Raw genomic sequence first — 21,732 nt, 5'->3', positions numbered from 1 at the left:
CTTTTGGATTGCTTGGAACTAGATTGGGCAGATCTTATGATGGAACAGGTTTGGCTTTGGTAGTGTGATAGTCCTTTATTTTAATTCCTTTTGGTCTAATGACCTGAAATCCTCATTTGTGGTCTTGACAATGAAATATCTCCCTCTTCATAATTTGTATTTATTTAGAATGACTCTCATGAATTCCGTTATATGACTGCCATTCTGCGTCACTGCTTATTAACTCTGGGCCCCACTGAAGACAAAACAGAAGAGTTGCACAGGTTGGTGGAATTATAGATCCATTTATATTAAGGATGATGTTTTGGTTTGGCTGGGTACCCATCTGTTTCTGTTGGATCTTCTGCTTGGCGCAGGGGTGCGGGGGGGATCCAAATGTTCCCTTCCTCTGAAAAAAGGGAAACTGGATACGAACTTCTGTCTCTCCAGTGTTTTGTAAAATGGAAAAAAAGGAAAGTGACTTAAGAGAGTTTAAAAACTGCCGGAATCTGAATCAAAAATTTAATTCTACGTTTTAAAATATATGCCAAGGAGAAAAGCTTAGAAGTTCCCAGCTCATGACTGTGCTCCTGTATCTGGTATTGCAGACTTGTTTTTGCATGCTGGACCAGCACATGGCTTCTGCTGCCTTGACAAAGTGTTGGAGGGTTCAACGTAAGGCTGGACTTATGGACAGATAGGTTTTCAGGGAAGTAGAGTGGGCAGTACTTAAGGCATAGCTAAGTAAGAATTGTGGTGCTGGCAGTTGTCCGCTATGGTCAGCATTGAGTTGGGTCGCCTGCATGCCCCTCAGTGCTCAGTTCATCCTCTTCTGGACTGTATGATGCACCAAGTCAGGTCTGAAACTGCAGTAAGCAAATACTGGTCTACAGTATACAGATACCTGGGACACAACTAAATGTTCATTTGTTTCCCTTTTTTCCTGCCACTATTTCAAATGTTTGTTGGTTGGCCTTGGCATTAAGGCATAACCTGAAGCAATGCCTGCCAAAGGTGAGTTTCTTAATTTGACCTCTTCTTGATGACTTGTAGCTGTCTGATCCCTTCACTTAGACATTTAACAGCTGCAGACCCACTGCCTTTTTAGCAGCGCTTTAAGTAGAGCCTATTTTGTTGCCCGATTCCTGCCTCAAAACCCTGTTTTTCTGCAAAGCCTTTCCTGAACAGCCAATATAGCCTCACCTTTGGGGGAGCGTGTGGCAGGGGGAGCATCTTTTCTTTCTAGTTAACCCTCCCTCATCCCCATTCTTATTAAGCTCTGCTTTCTTCCCCCCTCTCTTCACCAGTCCACATTTGGTGGACTCAAGGGCTGTGCTGGTATTACTCTTCTCGTCCCACCTAGTGTGGTAAAATTAAGAGCAGTCCTTGGGTTCCTGTTTGTCATCTCTGCTCCTTCCTCACTCCCTTTCTGCGTACAAAAGCAAGGTCAAACCACAGTCGTTTGAGCATGTGATCCCTTGCGCTGGATATCCCAACACACACAGCTCCTACATCATCTACTTGCAATGGGGCATAAGAAGGGATGACAGCTTGATGCCAGTTCATCTTGCTCAGAGGTACTCATGAACACCTGAGTAGGTCCACATATATCCCGTGGTATGTACTGTGCCTAGCAAACAGGTAGTGCTGCTAAGATCAGGTTCAGAATGCCGAAGCCGAATCATCTGCACCTCACCCCGCACAGAGATTGCCACTGTCCCAGCTTACCTCTGCGCAGAATGGTCCACGCACAGCATCGGGAGAGGGACCTTGAAGGGAGCAAAGCTTTGGGAAGTGCTGGTGATGTTGTGGAAGGTGTGCGCAGAACACTCCGGCACTTTCTCCATAGTGCTCTGGGAAGGACTACATTTCCCAGTGTTCCATGCATGCCTTCCATCACACCTGCATCAGGGCTTTGCTCTCTTTAACAGCTCTCCCCTGATGCTGTGCACAGACTGCTTTGCACAAAGGTAAGCCCAGGGGAACAGCTGCCTCCATGTGGGGTAAGTGGTGAGGGGCAAATTATTCATCTCTGGTGCTTCAAAGCTGCATTTTTGCACTGGTCTACTGTGTAGCCACCTTTAGATTTATATTGTCTGGTTCCCTCGTGCCTTACTCTGTGGTCAATGAGATACCTTTTTAGGTGTGTTAAAGGCCAAGTCTTTGCCAACTCTTATTTAAGCCATGTCTCCATTTTCTATCATCCTGGGTTATGTAGACCTGTTAGTGTATCATGCAGAAGACAGTACTCTCCTCCTGTGTAGCCAGAGTAGTCTGCGATTTTCCACTTTCCATCTCGGTGTTGTCACTGCTTGCTGTGCTTCTATTTTCAGGGCAGTTCGTGGTTGCTATGGAAAAGCTAGACAACTGCCATTTCCTTCAACTGTCCCTATCAGATTTTCGGGAAAGTGTGGTGTGTCTGTCTTTTCTACCTACCCACCCACCCCACATCGCTTTTAAGAAGTTGTATGGCAGATGTGCATTATGGCTAGTGCTCTTGTATAATATCATTCCTGTGGTTGTGATCAGGAAGTATGTAGTTGTATACTCGTCAAGCATCAATCTCACTTTCTCTCCAAATATTTGTACTCGGTAGTTTTATAATCTGATATATATCTCATTTTGAAGTGGTCACAGAACTTTAAATTTTGCCTTGGCACAGTCTTGCAGCAACAGCCTCTGCTTAGCTTCTTGTACTCTCAAGACAGTCACAGTGCAAAGGGGGGGGGGGGTGGGATGGGCCCTTTTGGTCTGACCAAGCAGCACAGTTCATGTTCTTAAGTAGCCTCTCTGGCCGCATGGCAAGTCTTTCTGTACAGCTCCAGCCTGCTTTTGTGTATTAATTATGGACTTGGTCACATCCCCAGGGGCTCTGGAATGCTGTGCTTTTAAAGTATCAAAATTGGGTTTCTGTAATTAATATACAAACTTGCATACGTAACACAAGTTAACAAGTGTGAGTGGTGGACTGTTCTGGGATTTTTGTGATCTTTATGTGGAGAGGGACTGATGGAAGAAAGCTTCTTAGGTCGTGGGAAAATGTTAGGATAATAAAATTAGGTATCCAAGAGCAGGGGAAGAGAGGTGTCCTCTTTTTTTTTTTTTTTTGCAAGAATGCCAGATGCTGTATATTTGAAGGAAGTGGTTCCTAATCTGGGGGCTTCCAAATGTTGCTGAACTACAACTCCCATCAGCCCCCCAGCCACAATGTTTAACAACATATGGAGGCCCCCAGGTTGGGAACCACTGTTCTAAGGGTTTGGCATTTTTGTTGTTTTTCTTCCTCCCCGCTCCAAACTTCATGGGTTAGAAACTTTAAACTGGACAAATGGATGTTCAGGCTCCTGAATTCAGTGTCATTTGTATGCAAGTGATCAGCTGCATTATACCGATTGTATACCAGTTTATAACATGGGTGGAAGCTTTTTCAAATGTGACATGTTTTGTTAATATTGTGTTAATATTACTGTGACTGTTTTTTGTTAATATTGTGGTGAGGATGCCGGAAAAGTGCCCTTTGCTTCCTAACAAACAATATCTTAAAAGTGTCTTGTTTTTGTTTAGATTTTAAAATTGTTACATTTATGTTTTGTTTTTCTTCCATTATGGAACTTGAGGCAGTATCCACACAGTTCCTAGATGGTCAGCCTAGGAGTTCACACATTTTCTGGGTGGTGTCTACCTGAAAATGTATGTCATTCACAGCAGGCTGACTTGATTTTTAATTATGATTTAAATTTCCAAGAAGAGCAACATATCTGCTTATAACTAAATAGAAGCTTTATACTAAACAGGAACATAATCAAAAGCTTTGGCCATATAGTCTACATGCCTTCTGCATTATAGAAGTGGTAATTGCAAAAGGGGACCATTGTGGCAATAGAAGAACCCAAAGCAAGATCACTTGCAGTGCCTAGAACTTTTCAGGAGCAAGGGTTAGCATTTGGTGGGCAGAACAGTGTTTCTGCATGATGCGCTGTGTGGCTGACATTGACTAGATATTCATGGTTTGCATAATAAATACAATTCATGACCTATTGTGATTTATCATGCTTGACCTCAAAAGTTACACTTTTGCCCTTGGTTCATTCTTGTACATAGCAAAGCAGGCTTTGACTTGTGTTTGGTAGAGGTCCAGAGGACCATTGGTTCAGTTTTAAGGGATTATGAATATAAGCTTCAATGTGTCTCTCTTTAAATATAAACCTTGAATGTAACTTTTATTCAAACAAGATTTTAAAAATCAGATCTATTTTTATATCATAAATGTGTCTGTGCACTCTGTTTAATAGAAGATGTGTATAGGAATCTCTGTATTGGTTGCTGTGGTTCTCTCCATCAAGTCATTTATTTAAATACCTGCAATTTAAATTATTGTACATTAAAGCAAATGCCATGTTTGCCCACTAACAAGATTTTAATCAAGGCCTTCAGTGGTGCTAAACAGTTGTTTGCTTCCATATTTGCATACCAGGAGGGGGATGAGAGTGGGTGGATGTCATGTCTCGGTGATTAATGATCTCTCGGAAGCTGAGAAAGGAGAATAATATACGCAGCATTTTGGCCCCCTGGAGGAAGAATGCAAACACTATTGTGTAGATCTGTGCACAGTGGCTGACTTCCTGGTAGCTGGAGAATTTCATACACTCCTCTACCACAAATAAAACTGTCAGGCGAGTGACAAAGATCAGAAAGCCAGGCTTTGGTTATTGAAAAGAATAGCTCAGGCACAGTGATCCAGAAAATTAATTTTGTACGTGTTTGGGAACACCATTGCTTAATATGAAACCTGTAAAAAGGGTTGTTGCTTTTTAATGAAAAGGATCCAATCTGCACAATTATTGTTGGATCAAATTGTGTGTGTTTCTTGCTAAGTCTGGCTGAAAATAGGCTATCTTGTGAAAAACAAGGTGTTTAAAGCAGAACCTGCTCTGCCACATGTGTCCTTCACTTCTGCTTCTGTTGATAATGTTTGTTGCTGCTTCTGGTAAGCAAAAAGGAACACAATCTTCTGTGGTTGCTGACCGAGGGGGAGGGGGCGGATCTCATGCAAATAACTTATTGTAACTATGATTTCACCTTGGGCCCTTTGAAAAGTGGAATGGAAATGTTAGAATCTATTTTATTATTTTATTTTAAATGTTTATACTCCACCCCTCCAGCACCCTACTGCTCAGGGCAGCTTACAACATTAATACAATAGATACAATATAGAACCATTAAAAATAATAATATTTTAAAAGTTAAAAGACCAGGCTAAAACCACATTTTAAAGTGGTTTAACCCAAATTATACAAATTTTTAAAGTTTCAAATTAAAAGTTATAAATAAAAAGCTGAAAACTAAGAAACTTACCAGATATAAGCAGCAGAGAAAATATTAAATGTTTGAAGAAAGTGACAGGAGAGCAAAGAGACTTGTTAATTGTTGGCTAACACTCTCATCCTAACGATTGTGCTTAATATTATTGAAACAATTTCAAATACTCTGATTTTGAGCAGATTTATGTTAATATTGCTTTACTCTCCATTTGAGGCTGTGGCTTAAATGCTTTGAGGATATCAGATACAATATCGCTAGTTTATGGGCACAGAGTTTCTCTCTCCTCTCCCCCTGCCCATGTGTGTGGATATATAATTATTAAAAGATCAGATCAAAAGTAATTAACACATGTAGTGATATAAAGCAGATTGTGAGCTTATACATTGGATGCCACTAATCGAAATTGACTCTACACTCTTTTCTAGCTAGGCAGTTGTAAAGATTTTAAGACTACCCAAAATGAGGGGAGGGAGGGGAGGATTTTTTTTAAAGAGCTTGTCACAATAGCTTCAGACACCCCTTCCAAAGCTTCTTAGACTAATGACCTTCAGAAATGGGAACAATGAACCAACAGTGAGGTATACAAATAGGCCAGACCAGATGATTCTTTAAACTCCCATTTTCAAGCCTTGCATTAGCACAATAACATTTACTTGCCTCTCAGTCCTTTAACTTAAATTTTGGAATTCTAGAATATGATTTCTCTTGGCTACTGTCTGGCCTGGCTGTGTTGGTGTCTGTCGCATTCCTCCACGGCCACTGCTCATCCTTGGCTGGCCCCACGTGGGTCTCAGGCAGGCTGAATTCAGGTGGGCTGGGCTAGTAGCAAAGTCTGTTTGCACTAGTTAAGCCTAACAACTCCTTGCTTTCCATTCTGCCCCTCAACCCTGCTGTTGCTTGCCACCATTGTGTGGGAGTGCAGATGAGCACCATGGTCCTGCTGGGAGGGAGGGAGCCTGACTTCTCTTCCTTGCCACTTACTCCCTCACTCTAGATGCAATTCAGAGACCCAGAGACTTGTATAGTGGCCAGATCAACTTTCATGTGGGCCGATGCCACACATACTTGACCTCTCTTGTCTGGCAACTCATGCCCCAGATCCCCAGAAGTGGCTGGGACATTTTTGTTTCCAGTCAGTTGGTAACCACAGCTGTCTGTAACATTTTAATAGCTTCTCTGAATGTTGTTGATATTTTGTGCCTCGCTCTTTCATGCCTCACTAAACCATTACCAGTTCATAGTGGGATTATTAGCATGTGCCTGATCATAAATCAAGACATCTAAGTGTTGTACATAATCAAGCTTATGTAGCTTCACAAGTCATTGTAAAATCTCAAGGAAATGGGAAAGTGGGCTTTGAAAGATATTTAGGGGCAAGTCCAAGTTAATTGCACCTGGATAATAGTTCAGTAGACATATCTGTTTATAAGAGATGACTACTATGTACATAATTACAAACTAGTCAGCATTAGATACATGTATGTAAGCCAGCAATATGTATAACATCTGAATGGGAACAATAACTTTTTACCACTTAATTCTGAAAAATATGTTTCCTTAGTTTCTCTATTATTATTTCATCTTCATATGTTGATACTCTCTCTTACTTTTAAGGCTGTGGTTTCCTTTGAAATACAGGAGGACCTCAGTATTTGCGTGGGTTCCATTCCTGGCTGCAACCACGGATATGGAAACTGTGAATATTGAGTCATTGAGGGGCTATGGGATTGTGGGATTTGGGTTCCTAGTCGTTGGTAAAATTGTCAGAAATTGGACACATTTTGGGGGGGAAATGTGGTAGGAAGCTCCCTACAATGTTTCGCTGTGCCCCAGAATGCTTCCAAATCAGCTGAAAAGTTCTGGGAGTTTTCCTTTTCTTATTGGAGCCATTTTGAGGCTCCAAAACACAAAATGGTGGGCAGAAATGATCTCCCCGGACCTTTCTAGCCCCCCCCCCCAAACCGCAGATAAGCGAAGTCAACATGTGTTGTTTTCTTTTTCTATTTATCCCTATATGCCGAGGTTGGGTGTCTTTTACCTGACCGCGGATACGTGAATCCACAGATAACGGATCCACAGATATTGAGGCCCTCCTGTCCTTCTGTACATGACACTGTAATGGGCACAACTAGTTCTGCTTTGACTCTGACTGGGGTAATACCTTACATGCTTTGTTTTGTTCACTCAAGCTTGTTTTGTTCATTGCTTGGAGAGATAGAAAATACAGCATTTTCCCCCCAAAGCACTGTTGTTGGTATACTTCAACATTTTTTATTGTTAAAGTTTACCTTAAAATGCAAAACTAATTGTGAAGAGACTTCTCTTCTGCTTCCACCTCAGATTCCCTGAAGCAGTTTGAAAAGGCATGATGCATCATTAATGTCAGAATGACAAGCTTCAGATATGTAAAGAACCAGTTGCTAAATATTATCATTTCCAACAATAACTTGTAACTGTGAGACAGTAAGATTTTGATATTTGGAGAAATCTGTTGGATGATAAATGTGGCAAGAAAGCGGTAATGTACCAGAAGTCCTTTTTCAGAGATCACAGAATAATTTAGAGTCTAAAGTCAGGACTGGGGGGGCTGAGCAGAGAGACAGGTGTGGGGGGAAAGACCAGGAACTGGGAATTAGAAACTGAGAAGATACATCCGGGATTAGTTTTGGAAGGCAAGTCAAGAGTTGGAGTTGAAACTAAGTCAAACAGACAGACTAGGACCAGGAGGGAATCTGAAAGTTCAGACTGAAGACAGGAGTCCAAACTGAGCAGAGAAACCAGCAATTTCAGATACTGGGACCAAGAAGACCTTGTTACTCAGGCAGAGCCTTAGTTTGGCCTTTATATCCTTCCTGCTCAGGAGGAATCCAGTGGCAGCCCAGTTGAATGGGACCACTCTAGGACTTGAAGAATCTATGTTCTGGTGCGGCTGTTGCAGTTCAGTGGTTTGCCATACAGGACAGTTGTATAGAGAGTTTATGGTTCTCAGCCTCCAACCCAGGCAGCTCCTGACAGTTGGTGTGGTTGACATGGACCAAATCATGTAGGAAGCTACTTCTCATGAATGACTTTGTATGTAGATCTGTTCCTTTGCAGTTACTTTATCACAAATGTAACAGCTTTCCCTGTGTAAAATTCACCTTTCAAGAAACTTGAGTTTATTTCAAGACTAAAAGATCTATGAAGTCTGCAAGCTCTTCACATTCATTTTAAAGTTGACTTGTTTCCTCAGGAGTCTTTCCCTCAGGCATGGTAGACAGGCTGGGATGACTGTCAGTTTGCTGTTCGGGGTCAGAAGTGACTAGGCTCATTGAGGAGAAAATGGAAATATGGTCTCATCTGCCCACACTTTCAGTGTCCTAGAAACTTGCTGTCAGGAGCTCGTGTTTTGTTTTTGTTCTCCCCCCCCCCCCCCGTGCTGGAGATCTCTTCAAATTTCTCACATTATTACTTCAACTCCTTCTATGCATTCCCCAGAAATGGAACTGATGTAACGTGCTACACAGGCTTGTTGTGTGAAAGAGATGACATTCGTATCAATGCAGCTGTCATTCGTCGTTCTTGTTTGCTGGTATGCATACCAGATCTGTAGCTAACCTGGAGCAGTTGCTTCAGAAATTGGGGCACAACACATTATATCTGAATTTTTAGTAATCCCCATTCAAGCTCACACTGGCATGTTCTGTCATCTTATTTTTTGCTTAGAACATACCTGGTTGCAGTGATTGGTGGTTGTGGGAAAGCAGACATGGCGAAGCAGAAGCAACCCCCTTCTCCGGTAGGCTCAGAACAGAGACTTTGGATAGAGTGGTTTCTGCAGAGTCTCATGTAACTGGGAATAAGAGATGTACACATCTCCTAGAAAAGCTTCCAATTTCCAGAGATAACTAGGCAAATGCAGTCTGCTTGTCTGCATTAGGGGCCATGAGAGCCTTACAGCCTCCCAGTCAAAGCCTCTCTGAGGTGTTCTTTTCACAGCACAGCAATACCCATAGTGGCCTTTTCTGTTCTATTATCGGGGCAGACTCCCAGCCCCACAGGAAAGGGCAAAGCTAACATATGGTCTGTGTTCTGCTACCACTGCCCGGTAGCACACAGCATCAGGCTCTTAGGGTCACACTAAGATTCTGTGCCCAGGCAGTCCACATCCTGTGCCAAGAAAAGCTGAATTCTGCAGCCTGTGTGAATTGGGCTAAATGAGCAAATATGTGTAATTTCTCTTATTTTGCATAATTTATTTTGGTTCCACTGGTCATGGGAAGAGCAAAATCACAGATGCCTTTCCTCTGGTCACTGCAGATATTATGTATCAACAGGCATTGCCCATGCACTTTCAGGCCTATCTTTCTAACCATAATACTTGCCACTTTTAAAAATGAAAGCAGAGACAATGAATTCTCTGCACAGTACGAAATGCTGCCCTCTTTTCCGTGCTCCCACAGCACTCATCTCAAGACTTATTTCATTAGCAAAATTAGCTGCGTGAAATGGGTTGTACCAGCTATTACATTAGTGCAGGATTATAATCCATTATTTTATGTTATTGTTCCAAGAGTGTTTCATTAACTCCTATGTTATCTGCAGATTCTTTAGCACAAATTCTTGAAAATAAAGACACACAGTTATTTATGGGTATGTGTTTAAGAAAATGATGTCATGAGTGTTTAAAATCTCTTTCAGCAATGCAATCAACCTTTTAAGCAATGTTCCAGTTTCTTGTTTGGATGTCCTTATAAGTCCTTCAACTCAAGAGTCCGCAGAAGAAACCGATATAAAATACAATGGTATGAATATGGATGCAATTCAGGTCCTGCTGAAATTTATGGAGAAGAGAATTGACAAGGTAAGGGGTGGCATATAAGGGCTAACCTAAATATTATATGGCAGATGTGTGTACTAGAGGTGTGCACGGAACCGCGGAACTGCGGTCCGGCACTGGGGTGGGAGGTTCTAAGAAAGTACGGGGGGGGCTTTACTTACCCCCCAAAGAACGTCACCTTATTCTTTTGTGTAAGCGGGCGGCATACCTCCCTGCCGCCCGCTTCATTCCCCCTCTGGCGCGGCTCTTCTCCTTTAAATTCTCAATCGGGCGGCAGGGTATCTTCCAGTCCCTGCCGCCTGGCTCTTCATCAATGTCTTCAATCAGCTGGCGGCCGCCCCCTGTGCACCCCCAAGACCCCTGCCGCCCCTTCCCTTCCCATTTCAAGGGGTCGGCAGGAGAACTCCCCTGCCGACCCCGTCCCCTTCCCCAGCTGCGCTGCAAATGGCTTCTAGGAAGCCATTTGCAGCACAGCCGGGGAAGCGAGCGGACGGCAGGGAGTTCTCCCGCCGCCCGCTCGCTAAAGTTAACTTTAGAGAGCGTTAACTTTAGCGAGCGGGCGGCGGGAGAACTCCCTGCCGTCCGCTCGCTTCCCCGGCTGCGCTGCAAATGGCTTCTAGGAAGCCTTTTGCGCAGGCGCACAAAAGGCTTCCTAGAAGCCATTTGCAGCGCTGCTGGGGAAGGGGACGGGGTCGGCAGGGGAGTTCTCCTGCCGACCCCTTGAAATGGGAAGGGAAGGGGCGGCAGGGGTCTTGGGGGTGCACAGGGGGCGGCTGCCATCTGATTGAAGACATTGATGAAGAGCCAGGCGGCAGGGACTGGAAGATACCCTGCCGCCCGATTGAGAATTTAAAGGAGAAGAGCCGCGCCAGAGGGGGAATGAAGCGGGCGGCAGGGAGGTATGCCGCCCGCTTACTCAAAAGAATAAGGTGATGTTCTTTGGGGGGTAAGTAAAGCCCCCCCCAGTACTTTCTTAGAACCTCCCACCCGAACCAAAACCACCCGTGTCCGGACCGGTCTGGAGGCCTTTAGAATGGCCTCCGAACCGGTCCGTGCACATGCCTAGTGTGTACTGTAATTCTTTTCTGTGTGTGTGTGTGTGAGAGAGAGAGAGAGAGAGAGAGATTTTTGAATAGCAGCTGTGGGTGAAAAAGCTTCCTGAAAGGAGTCATTTTGATCAGAAAAATGGTTGGAGAGGAAAGAATTAAGCATCTGGGTAGTGGTTCTAGACATTCATAACTGTGGATTCTGCGCCTGCGCAGATCAGCTTCGGTTAGAATTCGTTAGCTCCTTGCAACGCCCATGACCACACTGTGCACGTGACTGCAGTACCCTCTAGCAGCAGTTGGGCATCCTCTTACTCAGTTTCTTGCTGACCGCCATTCGGATCAGTCCTCGGAAACAGTTGCTCCTCGGAAAGTTAATCTTTACTCTTTTACGACTACGGAACGGATTTGACACCCCTCCAGGAGACCCTGGCACTGGCTCCGATGCGGACGGGATGGACTTTGGCTGTGCCTTCGATGTCGAGTGCACCCGTTCCTCCGCCACCGTGGCTGGCGTCAACTTCGACGTCGACTGATCCCGATCTGGAGCCTTTGCCCTCATCGTCAATCTCACCCGATCTTGTGTTAGCGAGCGAGGCGTCAATAGCGACTGACACAGAGTCGACGCCAGGGAAAACGAGATTGCTCGGTGCCGAGGTGCTTCCAAAGTTTGTAGGTTCGATGGCGAGGGGGTGTGAGTCGAACCCTGGCCATGGTGCTCCTTGTGCTGGCTATGGTGCTCCGGCGCAGGAGCTTTTGCCCTTTTCTTAGGGCTAGAGTGGGGGCCCGCCGGCTTCTTAAATTCTGCCGTAGATTTTGAAGTCGAGGCGGTCGACATCAATGCCTTTGCTGCTGCAGCCATTTTCGGCTTCGCCAGGACTTTAGACTGCGTCTCTGATGCAGGTCCTGGCACCGAGGAAGCAGCGGGAGTCTTCTTAGGCAGAAGTGCTTCCTCTATCAAATACACTTTTAAACATATCTCGCGGTTTTTAAGTGTCTGTTTACTGAAGGTTACACAGACGGAGCACTTAGTGGCATCATGGGCCTCTCCCAAACAAAACAAACAGAGGTTGTGGCCGTCTGTAGCGGGGGGTTTACCACAGCAGTTGGCGCACCTTTTAAATATGGTTTTCTCCTTACCCGCTTTCTGCGTCGCCTTCATCTGTAGTTTTGGAGAGATTGTCGTTCGGTCCGTGGTCAAAAGGGAGAGGCCAAGAATTTTGCCAAATCCGTGAGGAAAATGGAAGTAGAATCGTCATCCATTCCACGTCAAAATGGGTGTCCGAGATTTCGTCAAGTCTGATGGTTTTCTCAAAGAGTAGTCAAATCCGTTCCGTGGTCGTAAAAGAGTAAAGATTAACTTTCCGAGGAGCAACTGTTTCCGAGGACTGATCCGAATAGCGGTCAGCAAGAAACTGAGTAAGAGGACTCCCAACCGCTGCTAGAGGGTATTGCAGTCATGTGCACAGTGCGGTTATGGGCGCCGTGAGGAGCTAACGAATTCTAACCGAATTTGATCTGCGCAGGCGCAGAACCCACAGTTATGAAGACAGTTGTGAATGTCCAGAACCACTACCAGATTATCTGTTACAGGTAAGCAACCTGTTTATCCCTCCTCAAGTTCAGCCTCCCATGGCTGTTTTTCATTAATAAAAGCACACACAATTTGGAGGCTTGTCACATACATCTAATTTGTTCCTAAGAACTGACAACACTCAAGTGTGTAGGTATTTTAAAAATGTGTAGAATAAGAGTGGTGCGCTTGCACTGCATGCCTTTTCTGCTGCTCCTGCTGCCTTTCCCCCACCTGGTAGCTCGGGGTTGGAGGGGAAGGAAGCCAGAAGCCATCTGGGGAGGCCCAGCTTCTCAGCGGGGGACTGGCAGGCTGGGAAGCGTGATGCCTCGGGTGTGGCCGAGGAGATGGGACTGGAGACTGCTCCCCACAAGGCCTCCTTGCGCCTCCTCCCTGACCGTAAGTTGCCATGACTGGGGCTGAGCGTACTGCTTTCCACTCTATCTCTCTCCTTGAGGGCCATGCAGGGAGGCTGCCCACCCACTCTCCCAAGTCTTGGGAGAGCAGGTGGGCAGCCTTTCTGTATGGCCCTTGAGAAGAGAGACAGAGCAGAAAGCGCCAGTCCTGGTGACTTGTGGCCTGGAGGGAGTGCAAGGAGGTCACATGGGGAAAACATTGCTCAGCATTCTTCAGTCTCATCTCCTCGGCCCCCACCAGGCAGCACGCTTCCTAGCCTGCCTGTCCCCACTCAGAAGCTGGGCTTGCCCAGATAGCTTTCAGCTCTTCCCCACCCCTGAGCTACCCGGGTGGGAAAAAGGGTGGCAGGAGCAGCAGAAAAGGTGCACAATTCAACATTCAAATCATGGCACATACACTGTGCCACCAGGGGCTCTTCGAAGTTCCAATGGGGGTACGCCTACCACCACTTCAAAGCACCACTGGTTGGGAACCCCTGTTCTAAGGTAATTTCAGTGTCTGAAAACTTACAGTAAATGTGGTTGGGAAGCATTAGTTGATTGCAGCTGTTTTGTATACGTGCAGTGTATTTTCAGACATGGGGATCCCACCAGGGAACTGTAGTTGCCTGGCCTCCAGTATTGAGACAAACTAAATTGAGAATATAAGGTGTGGTGGAAAATGTCAGCTTCTCTAGAAGAATAATGTAATTGCCCATGAATTCTTTGTTGTTGCTCTAGGGAAGCAGCTATCGGGAAGGTCTCACCCCAGTTCTCAGTTTACTGACAAGATGCTGCCGATCCCATCGGAACATAAGGAAATTTATAAAAGCTCAGGTGAGACATGGGTAACGGAGTACTGAAAATATTTGGTTTGTAACAGGTTAGATTTTGTTGTTCTTTTATAATGTACCAGTCACACATTAGGTTCTGCACAGCAAGGGCAAGCAAAGTTCTGGCTTGCATGGTTTTATTTTATGTTTTACTAGAATCCCAAGATCTACCAGCTGGAGCAAGATTCAAAATGATGTCAGAGCAGTGAAGCCAATTATCTATATATAGAATAAAGGATTTAACACCAACCCCTCTGAAATGACCATAAGAACTGCACAAAGTCCCAAAGTTAGCCAATTAACACTCCTAGATTAAAGGTGAGGAACACTGAGAGTGAACCCCAAGGCCAGTTATTATATTCATGTCAGACAGTTCTTAATTTACAGTTCTTAAAGGGACATCAAGCTGTGTTAGTTTAGTCATGTGGGTATCTGATATTCAAACACTTTCCCTTAAGGAATGTTTAACGTTTCCTGGCTGTTTGACAAGTCTAGAGAGAAAGACACGTCTTTCAGATCTTGGGGTGTATAGCTTTCCCTCCTTTCTACTGAAGCATTTGAATGTTTTATTTGAACTTTGTCATGAGTGTGCAGGTTAATCTACCAAGCTCATTCAAATTTGCATCAACATGTGAGCACTGACAGAAATTCTTAGGGGATAGAGCCACTCTGGGAAGAGCATCTAGATTCCAAGTTCCCTTCCTGGCATCTCCAAGATAGGGCTGAGAGAGATTCCTGCCTGCAACCTTGGAGAAGCTGCTGCCAGTCTGTGTAGACAGTGGTCGGACTCATATATAGCAGGTTCCTATGTTCCTATTTAATTATATTCATGGATTCGGAGTTAAGGCTGCCCAGATCTTTAATTGCATGTATCTTATTCTTGGCCATATGTTCAGTTTTTTCATTACTTTAAGAGTGCGGCTAGATGTGACATAAGAGATCCATGAGTAGAACCTGCCATGGGTTTTCTGTAAGATCAGCCATAGCAGGGAGCCCAGGTCAGGACCATGGTGCCAGGGGACAGATTAACCCTCCCCTGCCCCACCCCCATTCCACAGCATTTCCCCAGTTTTTAAGCCTACCTGCAGCCACTATTTTGCCTAGCAGGGAAAATTTTCAATATCTGTCCAGTGGGAGAAAATTACTGGTAACCTTCTTAGCTTCCTGTGGGCTATTTTAATCATGAAAGGGTTAACCCTTTCCTCCCTTAATGTTGCAGCCTATTTCTGATTTGGAATCTTCTGCCATTGCCACCTTCTGCCAAAAGTGTCATCTGACACTTTTAGAAACTCATGGCAGATCCAAATTGTGGATCTCCAGTGTAGTTTGGTTTGTCTCTAGTAACTGGTAAGATGCTGATAAGATGACTTTAAATTTCAGCAGGCTATCTGGTGGTTCTGATTGTTTCTCAAATAGTTATAGGTAGCAGGGATGTGCCCGAACCAGTTCGGCACCTTCTTAGGGAAGCGCCAAACTGGTTCAGGCGCCAGCATTGGAACTGGTTCAGCGGGACGGGGGTCGGCTCCTTTTAAAAAGCAGGTAAGCAGGACCTTATCTGCTCCTCCACCACCTCGCTGCTTTTCCAGGCATGGTACTCGTTCTTCAAAAGTAATACCAAATTTTGACAAGGGTGTTTTTATCACAAGGGATACGATCTAATTACTTTTAAAATAATTGAACCACTGGATATCTCCATAACTGCTGCTCTGCTTTTTTGAGCAGTTTTAAGTATGTATGTGTGAAACATAAGTATTTTATCAAACTAATTATAACACCACTAGCTGCACATCTGTTTGGACAATAAAATACCTGGTGGAAGATTGAGAAGGGGTGCAGGTAATTATATTGTATGAGATAAGTTACCTGTACAGTCTCTGGAGGCCCAAAATATCCGATTGCCTTTGAAAGACAAGAAGTGTAACTCTTTTGCAGAGGCTTTGTATGTTCAGTTGTTTGTTATCTATTAGCTGTGCAAAAAGAGTGCTGGAAGCAGAACCTTTTTCAGAAACTTGAGATAAGACAGTAAGTGTGTCAACACTTTCCATTGGGAATTAATTGTTTTCTTTTCTTTATATCTTCAGGTTTTGCCTCCTTTGAGAGATGTATCTAATCGTCCTGAAGTTGGCACAACACTGAGAAACAAACTAGTGCGTCTCATGACTCATGTTGACCTCGGAGTGAAGCAAATTGCTGCAGAATTCCTTTTTGTCCTTTGTAAAGAGAGAGGTACAGTCTGGCTCTTATCTGTGAACATGGGTGGATGGTTTTGGCAGGCTTCTAAATAGACACTCTTCTGATCACCTCTCCGCAAGTGAAAAATTGCTTCTAGGTAACCTGGGAGGCTATCTCTTGTAAATTGGAGGAGATGTAATGCTTTTAAGCAGTTAGTAAGTCATAAATTATTTATAGGCAAGGTTTGGGGAGGAGATGAATAACTTTTGTGGACTTATTTGCAAACTTGGGTTACATCTTTTCCTTCATCTGTATCTCCTATGTGGTAAAGTCTTCTTACCACATTTAGTTAGTTAGTTAGTTAGTTAGTTATTTGATTTCAATACCGCCCTTCCAAAAATGGCTCAGGGCGGTTTACACAGAAAAATAATGAATAAGATGGATCCCTGTCCCCAAAGGGCTCACAATCTAAAAGAAACGTAGGATAGACACCAGCAACAGTCACTGGAGGTACTGTGCTGGGTGTGGATATGGTAGAATAATGAGACAGCAAGCTTAATCCAGGTAATTTGGCCATGTGTTTGGGTGTGTTATGTATTTTGCAAGGACTGCCACTCTGCAGAATATTTAAATGTTACCAAACTAGCATTTTTAATGTTGTTTGTTTGTATTTCTACCCTGCCCTTCAAACGGAGTAGAAATATATACATTTTCCCAGGGTCATTCAGAATATTAACAGAAACAATAATTGTAAATTATCTTGCACTAAAGCAACTCCTTTAAAACACTGGAAAGTCAAATTTCATATTTCATAATGTAGTCACAGCTCGTCAAGTTTCCATACTCTTGAATCAAACTCCAAAAACATGCTGTCAGCCAGACACATGAGCATCACTCAGATGCTCATGTCTGATATGATAACATCATGTCAGACATGATAACAACATACGTGTTTTCATTTCTTGCATGTAATGTTGTACTATTTACTTGTATACAATTCACTGAGAGATTATAGTTTCATACATCTTTTATGAATTCCTTTAGATGAGGAATTGGAGATTAGTTTCATGCCACATGAGTGCAAGCATGAATTGTACCCTTTGCTAAGCTGAGTCCACCCTGGTTTGCATTTTAATGGAAGACTGCATGTGAGCACTTAAGATATTCCCCTTAGGGGATGGAGCTGCTCTGGGAAGAGTGCCTGCATGATTGCATGCAGAAGGTTCCAATTTCCCTCCCTGGCATCCCTGGCATCTTCAAGATAGGGCTGAGAGAGACTCCTACCTGTAACCTTGGAGAAGCCACTGCCAGTCTGTGTAGACAATAATGAGCTAGATGGACCAATGGTCTGACTTGGTAGAAGGCAGCTTCCTATGTTCATACGAGTGTAAACTAAATCGAAGTTAAGCTGTTGTCTGGCTGGTGATACTTCACTTAAACCCCTGCCAGGTGCTGCTCTCCTCAGGAGTCAAAGAACACCTTTTGCTTCCTTGCAGCCTTTAACCTCTTTAGAAAAGAGAAGTGCCATCTTCATTTGTCTAAGAAATATCTGTTCTCTGCTAGATCAAATTGCAGTGTACAAACAAATCTAGGGGGCTTGAATTCTAAGTTTTAAAATACATTAGACTTATAAGACTTAGATCCATAGCTTAAATATGTTTATATCAGCCTGTTTTTAGAGAAACTGATTCAACCCTACCACATAAATAATCTCCCTAACTTTGCAGTTGACAGCTTACTGAAGTACACTGGCTACGGCAATGCAGCAGGACTGTTAGCAGCAAGGGGCCTACTAGCAGGAGGAAGAGGGGAAAACTGGTACTCGGATGATGAAGATACAGACACTGAAGAATACAAATCTGCAAAGCCAAAGTACAGTACTTTTCACTCACCTGCCCCCTGCCGATCCACCCCCCCCCCACGATCCAGTTAATAAAGCCCAAGCCTTTATGAATAACTGTTAGGCACCCCCAGTTCCAAGGATTCTTTGTTAGTGAAGTCATGACAGTGAAGCCATTGTAAATTTGTACTTTAGAAGCCCCCACAAGTTGTTTTTTCTCTCAGTATCATTAAAAGTCCTAATTGTGATAGTCTAAGATTTCAGAACCTGTTTGAAAGAATAAGATTTGTGAAGGAATATTGATTTTTTAAAAAATGGCTAATCTGTCCAGAGAAGCTTCTGGCAAGTTATATCTTTGTTCTTCTTCTTTCTTCCGCCCCCAGCATTAACCTTATCACAGGCCATTTAGAAGAGCCAATGCCCAACCCTATGGATGAAATGACGGAAGAACAAAAAGAATATGAAGCCATGAAACTTGTCAACATGTTCGATAAGCTTTCTAGGTAATGTAGCTATATTGACTTTTGTTTCTGAGAGAGAATTATTTGGCTCTGTAGTGTCTTTTCCTTACAAGCTCCTGATTCACCTCTATACTTGTCTCTGTGCAGCTCTCAAAAACATAGCTTAAGTTCACTGCTAGCCAGGAACCATTCCCCACCCTCCCCAAGAATGGAAATATTATTAACAAATACTATCCCACCATCCAAAGAAAGCAGGCTTCACTGAAGAACCTTGGGAGCTGCATTCTTTTTACTCATCATGTGCTTCTTGTTCTGCAATACACAGTCTTCCTCTGTACTGTTGTGTTGTTGAAGCCATTCATGTGACTGTCTCTGTGTAGGTTTCCTTTCTGATTGGAAATAGCACGATCTTCTTTCTAAAGACTCTCCATGGCTAACTACTACTAAAAGGGCTGATAAGATCTCTCTCTGTGTGTGTGTGTGTGTGTGTGTGTGTGTGTGTGTGTGTGTGTGTGTGTTTTTTCCTCTAATAACTTGCTTTTACAGTCCAGTACAAACCAAATTCACAGTATATGGAGTTGTTTCTAGAAGACCCCAATGAATTTTTTCCTGCTGACTCACCATCTTCTTTCAAGATGGGAGCCACTCATAATATAGGCAAAACCCCTTTGTAACCCATGTGTTGATAGTTGACTGTATGACTATTTGCTTGTATGACTATATGCTCCATGGGCAGAAGTCATGGGTGTGTGCTCGGTGCAAGGAGCTCCTGTCTCTCAGGGAACAAGTTCTTTCCCTCAAGACCAAGGTGGCAAATCTGGAGAAGCTGAGAGAGAGAGAGGCATGCAGATGAGACCTTCAGGGATGTGGTAGAAGCATCCCACTCCAGGGCTGATAGCTCCTCTGCTTTCAGGGAGAATGAAGGTCTTGGAGAGGAGGACATCAATCTGAGGAAGAGGGAAATGCTCCTTTAGAAGGGACCCCTTCCATGGATGATGAGCCCATATCCTCTCACACAGGGGACACTCCTCTGGTGGGTGGGGGCCTCCTTGTAGTGAGCAATTCAATCATTAGAGGTATAGAGAGATGAGTTTGTGACCCGCATGTTGACTCCACAGTGACTTGCCTGCCTGGTGCGAAGGTTATGGATATCACGCAGCATCTAGATAGGCTGTTAGGCCATGCTGGGGAGGAGACAGCTGTCGTGGTGCACGTCGGCACCAACGATGTGGGGAAATGTAGTTGGGAGGTCCTGGAAGCCAAATTCAGGCTGATAGGTAGTGTATTGAAGTCCAGGACCCCTAAGGTAGCATTCTCAGAAATGCTACCGTTCCATGCACAGGTACAGTGAGACAGGCAGAGCTGAGGGGTTTCAATGTGTGGATGAGACATTGGTGCCGGGAGGAGGGGTTTAGATTTGTTAGGCACTGGGATACATCTGGGGGCAAGCAAGGCGTGTATAAAAGGGACAGGCTGAACTTGAACCAAGATGGAACCAGACTGCTGGTGCTTAAAATAAAAGAAGTTGCAGAGCAGCTTTTAAAATGATGCCTGGGGAATAACCGACATGAGCTGGACATTGTCCTGTTTGGCAAATGCTGTCCTTTAAAGTCTTGAGGGTGTAAAGGATTCAGATAAAACAGAGGGGGACAGAGCAGAACCACATACAGAGCAGACAGAAGGCTGTGTCAGCTGGTCAAAGAGTCAAAAGAAAGATAGCATACATCAAGGAAGAGATTCAGCGTGTAGGTGCTTATATGTCAATGCCAGAAGCCTCAGAGCCACGATGGGTGAGCTGGAGTGCTTGGTTGCTAACACAGAAATAGATATAATGGGCATAACAGAAATGTGGTGGAACAGTGAGAACCAGTGGGACATTGTTATCCCTGGATATAAACTCTACAAAAAGGACAGGGAGGGGCACCTTGGAGGTGGAGTAGCACTGTATGTTAAAGAAGGGATAGAATCTAACAAAGCAGAAAACCTAGGAGGACCGGAGTCCTCCATATAAACCCTGTGGGTGACAATACAAGACCTGAAAGGAAATGTGCTACTGGGGACGTGCTATCACCCTCCAGATCAAAACGCTGACAGTGACTGGGAGTTGCACAAGGAAATCAGGGAGGCTTCAAGGAGAGGCAGAGCAGTAATAATGGGTGCCTTCAATTACCCATACATAGACTAGGTAAATTCACAGTCAGGTAATGACAAAGAGGTCAAATTCCTAGATACGCTGAATGACTGTGCCCTAGAACAATTGATCTTGGAACCAGCCAGAGAGAAGACGACCTTGGATTTAATCCTGAGTGGCACCCAGGACTTGGTGCGGGATGTCAGTGTCATCGACCCTTTAGGGAACAGTGACCATAGTGCGAACAAATTCAGCATACATGTGGGGAGAGAATCACCAAGGACGTCTAACACAGATATTGTGAATTTCAGAAGAGGAAACTTCTCCAAAATGAGGTACCACTAAGTCCAGGAGGATGCCAGCATTGCTAACAGGTAACGTCAAGGAAACCATAAAATGGAAGAAGACTTCCTTCCGAAATTGGAAGGCCTGCCCAAATGAGGAGAACAGAAAGGAACACAAACTCTGGCAAAAGAAATGCAAGGTGACAATAAGGGAGACGAAAAGAGAGTTTGAGGAACATTTAGCTAAAAGCATCAAGGGGAATAACAAAAACTTCTTTAAATACATCAGATGCAGGAAACCTGCCAGGGAGGTGGAGGATATGGAGGTTGCAGAGAAGCTAAATGAGTTCTTTGCGTCTGTCTTCACGGCAGAGGATACTGAGCATATACCTGTTCCTGAAACAGGCTTCTTGGGGATGGAGGCTAAAGAACTGAGTCAGATAGAAGCGACAAGAGATTATGTTCTAAATTGTCTAGAAAAACTGAAAACTAACAAATCGCCAGGGCCAGATGGCATCCATCCAAGAGTCCTCAAAGAACTCAAGTGTGAAATTGCTGACCGCCTTGCTAAAATATATAACTTATCCCTACAATCAGGCTCTGTACCAGAGGACTGGAAAGTAGCAAATGTAACACCAATTTTCAAAAAGGGATCCGGGGAAATAAGGCCGGATAGCCTAACGTCCGTTCCAGGCAAATTGGTGGAAAGCATCCTCAAGGATAAAATTGTAAAGCACCTAGAAGAACAGGCCCTGCTGGGAGAGGACCAGCATGGCTTCTGCAAAGGGAAATCTTGCCTCATCAACCTTTTGGAGTTCTTTGAGAGTGTCAACAAGTGTGTGGATAAAGGTGATCCAGTTGACATAGTATACTTGGA

The 21,732-nt window shown here is 44.1% G+C and overlaps 1 protein-coding gene across 5 annotated transcripts in view; it reads left to right on the top strand.

Annotated features, from left to right (window-relative positions):
* The window catches only part of RIC8B (RIC8 guanine nucleotide exchange factor B), a 52,042-nt gene that overhangs the window by 17,324 nt on the left and 12,986 nt on the right, over window positions 1-21,732 (top strand). For all 5 annotated transcript variants that reach the window (XM_053252077.1, XM_053252081.1, XM_053252079.1 and 2 more), the window contains 6 exons: window positions 169-263; window positions 9,982-10,144; window positions 13,876-13,971; window positions 16,049-16,193; window positions 17,867-18,011; window positions 18,363-18,482. In XM_053252077.1, the coding sequence (XP_053108052.1) occupies window positions 169-263; window positions 9,982-10,144; window positions 13,876-13,971; window positions 16,049-16,193; window positions 17,867-18,011; window positions 18,363-18,482 (764 nt within the window). The remainder of the gene's footprint in view (window positions 1-168; window positions 264-9,981; window positions 10,145-13,875; window positions 13,972-16,048; window positions 16,194-17,866; window positions 18,012-18,362; window positions 18,483-21,732) is intronic.

Source organism: Hemicordylus capensis, chromosome 5 (assembly GCF_027244095.1).
Source record: "Hemicordylus capensis ecotype Gifberg chromosome 5, rHemCap1.1.pri, whole genome shotgun sequence".
In the NCBI taxonomy this organism is placed as follows: domain Eukaryota; kingdom Metazoa; phylum Chordata; class Lepidosauria; order Squamata; family Cordylidae; genus Hemicordylus; species Hemicordylus capensis.
The sequence above is the reverse complement of the archived record's forward strand: the minus strand, read 5'-3'. Positions and strand labels throughout refer to the sequence as shown.